The 5,000-nt window shown below is 51.9% G+C and overlaps 1 protein-coding gene across 2 annotated transcripts in view; it reads right to left on the reverse strand.

Annotated features, from left to right (window-relative positions):
* Positions 1 to 5,000, reverse strand: part of vps13b (vacuolar protein sorting 13 homolog B) — a 175,204-nt gene that overhangs the window by 137,526 nt on the left and 32,678 nt on the right. For both annotated transcript variants that reach the window (XM_084089596.1, XM_084089597.1), the window contains exons 13-15: positions 4,268 to 4,444; positions 1,649 to 1,815; positions 586 to 780 (exon numbers count right to left, since the gene is read on the reverse strand). In XM_084089596.1, coding sequence (XP_083945722.1) covers positions 586 to 780; positions 1,649 to 1,815; positions 4,268 to 4,444 — 539 coding nt within the window. The remainder of the gene's footprint in view (positions 1 to 585; positions 781 to 1,648; positions 1,816 to 4,267; positions 4,445 to 5,000) is intronic.

The following is a 5,000-nucleotide window of genomic DNA, read 5'->3' on the forward strand; positions in this document are numbered from 1 at the left end:
CATTAACGATCGATCAATCAACAAATTAAACTCACTCATACTGTCAACAGTTACTAAAACGTCATTCTAATTTGACAAATAATCCATTTTCTTGTCCCTTATAATCCACATAATGCAGGGGAAACTGTAAAATGAACTGCAGCAGTGCTGAAAACTTGCACCATAAAATTACAACACTCGAACTATAAATGTATGTTTCTTTTCCATGTATCATTTTATGATATCCATGTATGTGGTTACAGTCAAATCATAACAGTGAAATCGCCCTCGAACTCTTCTGTCTTGCCTGCACTCGAGACGGTGACGTGAGCTCCACTGAAAAGTCTTCTTTCCTATTGGTTGTCGCTTGCGAAAATCGCTTCTCATTTGCATAAAGTTGACATTTTTCAACTTTTGTCGCTTGTCTCGTCGCTTGACACGCCCACATTCTGTCGCCAACGGCCACTGTCGCTCGTGTCGCCGGAAGTCGCCAGCGCTCCATTGGAATGAATGGGATCGTGTCGCTTTGTCGCTGCGTGACGCTGGCGGTGTGAACGGGGCTTCAAGTGTGTGTGTGTGTGTGTGTGCGTGTGCGTGTGCGTGTACCTTCAGGCAACAGTGTGTGTAGCAGTGGTGCAGGAGTGTGTGTGAGGGCTGGCTCAGGCTGCTGGCTGCACGTGTCACTTCCTCTTCCTGCATGGGTTCTGAATGTTCAAACGTGACGCGCTGGAACTGAAGCTGAAGAGCCGGAAGAGGACGCAGGATCGGGACCTGACAGACCGAGGACTGCGCAGTCGAGACCTGGGAGACACACACACACACACACACACACACACACACACAGATAAGGCAGGTCAAGGTGAGTGTGTGTCAAGTCAAGTCACCTTTATTTATATAGCACTTTTACAACGTGTGTTTCTAGAAGAAAATAGTGTCAAGGTCCAGCTTAAGTAAGTTAAGTCTTGATTCATTTCAATTGTAAAAATCATTAGTTATTAAAGGGATAGTTCACCCAAAAATATCTTTGTAACGAAGGTTAGTTGTTATGGAAAGAAGGAGGCAGGAACCAGCAAACATTTAAACACTTTAATAATCATAAAACAAAACAAATTCAAAACGAAAGTAAAGGCGGCAGCCCCTCACGGACGCCACATATAAGCAAAACATAACAGAAATAGTCCAGGCCTGGTCCTGTCTCATCCTTCACTGTCGTCGCTCCTCCTTTTATGCTTCCGCTCCCCCGTGAGAGACAAGAGACCGGTGCGTCGCGCATCAGCATCAGCATCAGTATCAGCATCGACAGATTTTTCAGTTTTGGGTGAACTATCCCTTTAATTTAATTCATTTATATATATTTCATTTATTTATATAATGGTGTCAATGCAGGAGATCAATAATATTGTTGAATATTAAATGTGTGTGTGTGTGTGTGTGAGAGTGAGAGTGCGTGTGTGTGTGTGTGAGAGTGAGAGTGCGTGTGTGTGCGTGTGTGTGAGTGTGTGTGCGCGTGTGTGTGTGTGAGAGTGTGTGTGAGTGTGAGTGTGTGAGTGTGTGTGAGTGTGTGAGTGTGAGTGTGTGTGTGAGTGTGTGTGTGTGCGTGTGTGTGTGTGTGTGCGTGTGCGTGCGAGTGTGTGTGAGTGTGAGTGTGAGTGTGTGTGAGTGTGTTCACCTTGTGTCCCAGTAGAGCAGGGAGTATGAGGTGCAGGAGGTTGTATTCCGCTGCAGGGACAGTGACTCTCGCTCTCATCAACATCACACTGGTCTGACGGGTGGGAATAAACTCCTCCAGCGCTGAAACCTGCTCCGGCACCACACACACAGGCTCCTCCACAACATCTGACACACACACACACACACACAAAAAGTGTCATTATTCAGATCAATTCAGTTCAAGTTTTGTTAAACTGAAGACTGAAACACTATAACACATGAAGATGACACTATAAGGATCTTAACTCTAAGTGATCAATGATGTGTGTGTGTGTGTGTGTGTGTGTGTGTGTCTGTGTGTGTGTGTGTGTTGACTGTTAGTGGACTAAGACTGGCAGGGCTACCAAAAGGAAAGTCTAAACAGCTGCAAAATTCTGCTCCATATCAGCTGTGATAGGCAGCCTTGCTGTGTGGCGTAAGCGATGCTTTATGTACCCTTGGATGTCAAAGCTGTGTTATCTCTGAGAATATTTGAATCCTTTCTGTAAGAAATTTGATTGGCTGATTCAAATAAAGAAATGTGTGTGTGTTCACCGGGCTGTGGTCTGCAGTAGGGCTGGTACTCGTGGTCCAGTGTGCAGGCGATGTGTAAGTGCAAGACTTGACTTGACTTGAGACAGGCAGGAAGCGAGATAGGCAGGGAGTGAGACAGGCAGGGAGTGAGACGGGCAGGAAGCGAGACAGGCAGGGAGTGAGACAGGCAGGGAGTGAGACAGGCAGGAAGCGAGATAGGCAGGGAGTGAGACAGGCAGGGAGTGAGACGGGCAGGAAGCGACATAAACAGGGAGTGAGACAGGCAGGGAGTGAGATGGGCAGGAAGCGAGATAGGCAGGGAGTGAGACAGGCAAGGGAGTGAGACGGGCAGGAAGCGAGATAGGCAGGGAGTGAGACAGGCAGGGAGTGAGACGGGCAGGAAGCGAGATAGGCAGGGAGTGAGACAGGCAGGGAGTGAGACGGGCAGGAAGCGACATAAACAGGGAGTGAGACAGGCAGGGAGTGAGACGGGCAGGAAGCGAGATAGGCAGGGAGTGAGACAGGCAGGAAGCGAGATGGGCAGGGAGTGAGACAGGCAGGGAGTGAGACGGGCAGGAAGCGAGACAGGCAGGGAGTGAGACAGTCAGGAAGCGAGACGGGCAGGGAGTGAGACAGGCAGGGAGTCAGACAGTCAGGAAGCGAGACGGGCAGGGAGTGAGACAGTCAGGAAGCGAGATGGGCAGGGAGTGAGACAGTCAGGAAGCGAGATGGGCAGGGAGTGAGACAGGCAGGGAGTCAGACAGTCAGGAAGCGAGACGGGCAGGGAGTGAGACAGGCAGGGAGTCAGACAGTCAGGAAGCGAGACGGGCAGGGAGTGAGACGGGCAGGGAGTGAGACGGGCAGGGAGTGAGACGGGCAGGGAGTCAGACAGTCAGGAAGCGAGACGGGCAGGAAGTGAGACGGGCAGGGAGTCAGACAGTCAGGAAGCGAGACGGGCAGGGAGTGAGACAGGCAGGGAGTCAGACAGTCAGGAAGCGAGACGGGCAGGGAGTGAGACGGGCAGGAAGCGAGATAGGCAGGGAGTGAGACAGGCAGGGAGTGAGACGGGCAGGAAGCGACATAAACAGGGAGTGAGACAGGCAGGGAGTGAGATGGGCAGGAAGCGAGATAGGCAGGGAGTGAGACAGGCAAGGGAGTGAGACAGTCAGGAAGCGAGATAGGCAGGGAGTGAGACAGGCAGGGAGTGAGACGGGCAGGAAGCGAGATAGGCAGGGAGTGAGACAGGCAGGGAGTGAGACGGGCAGGAAGCGACATAAACAGGGAGTGAGACAGGCAGGGAGTGAGACGGGCAGGAAGCGAGATAGGCAGGGAGTGAGACAGGCAGGAAGCGAGATGGGCAGGGAGTGAGACAGGCAGGGAGTGAGACGGGCAGGAAGCGAGACAGGCAGTGAGTGAGACAGGCAGGGAGTGAGACAGTCAGGAAGCGAGACGGGCAGGGAGTGAGACAGGCAGGGAGTCAGACAGTCAGGAAGCGAGACGGGCAGGGAGTGAGACAGTCAGGAAGCGAGATGGGCAGGGAGTGAGACAGTCAGGAAGCGAGATGGGCAGGGAGTGAGACAGGCAGGGAGTCAGACAGTCAGGAAGCGAGACGGGCAGGGAGTGAGACAGGCAGGGAGTCAGAAAGTCAGGAAGCGAGACGGGCAGGGAGTGAGACAGGCAGGGAGTCAGACAGTCAGGAAGCGAGACGGGCAGGGAGTGAGACGGGCAGGGAGTGAGACGGGCAGGGAGTCAGACAGTCAGGAAGCGAGACGGGCAGGGAGTGAGACGGGCAGGGAGTCAGACAGTCAGGAAGCGAGACGGGCAGGGAGTGAGACAGGCAGGGAGTCAGACAGTCAGGAAGCGAGACGGGCAGGGAGTGAGACGGGCAGGGAGTGAGACGGGCAGGGAGTCAGACAGTCAGGAAGCGAGACGGGCAGGGAGTGAGACGGGCAGGGAGTCAGACAGTCAGGAAGCGAGACGGGCAGGGAGTGAGACGGGCAGGGAGTCAGACAGGCAGGGAGTCAGACAGGCAGGGAGAGACACAGGCGTGTGTGTGTGTTGTTACCGGGCTGTGGTTTGCAGTAGGGCTGGTACTCGTGGTCCAGTGTGCAGGCGATCATCTTCAGGATTCGGTGAACAGCACTGCTGTGAAGCTGCAGGTCTAGAGGACCGACTACAATCCTCTTCACTGACGTCTCCTGAACCAGCGGCTCGTCTTTACACTCCTGCAGCCCCACACACACTGCAGAACAACACAACACACTTCATCTTTACACTCCTGCAGCCCCACACACACTGCAGAACAACAACACAACACAACACAACACAACACACTTCATCACTAACAATAAGTTCCATCAAATATCAGTAATAAACTGTAAGTTTCTGCAATCCGGCTGTTTCTCCCTCCATCATAAACGAGTGTGTCTCAGAGCGTCAGACGAAACACAGTCAACGCTGTCATGATCTCTGGCGTTCAGATGCTGTGTTCGGGAACACACTTGTGTGAGACGCTTCTTAAACCCAATCATTCTTATCACACACTTCGACTCTGGTTTCAGAAACACCAAACCAACATTTGAGATGCTGCGACGCCATTGGTCCGCTGGTTAGTCCAGTTATCCAATCACAGCTGACACTGAGGGTTTTGTTGCTCGTTGAGCGATTTATTCAGTAAATGTGTTTCCATCAGTTTATCGGCTGAAAAATGTATCCGCCTCAACTGAGCGCATACATTTTTATGTGTATTCTTAGAATTTATGCGCATCTTGGTGTTTCCATCAAGTGAATTTTTTATG

Source organism: Abramis brama (genome assembly GCF_963993115.1).
Source record: "Abramis brama genome assembly, chromosome: 17".
Lineage (NCBI taxonomy): Eukaryota > Metazoa > Chordata > Actinopteri > Cypriniformes > Leuciscidae > Abramis > Abramis brama.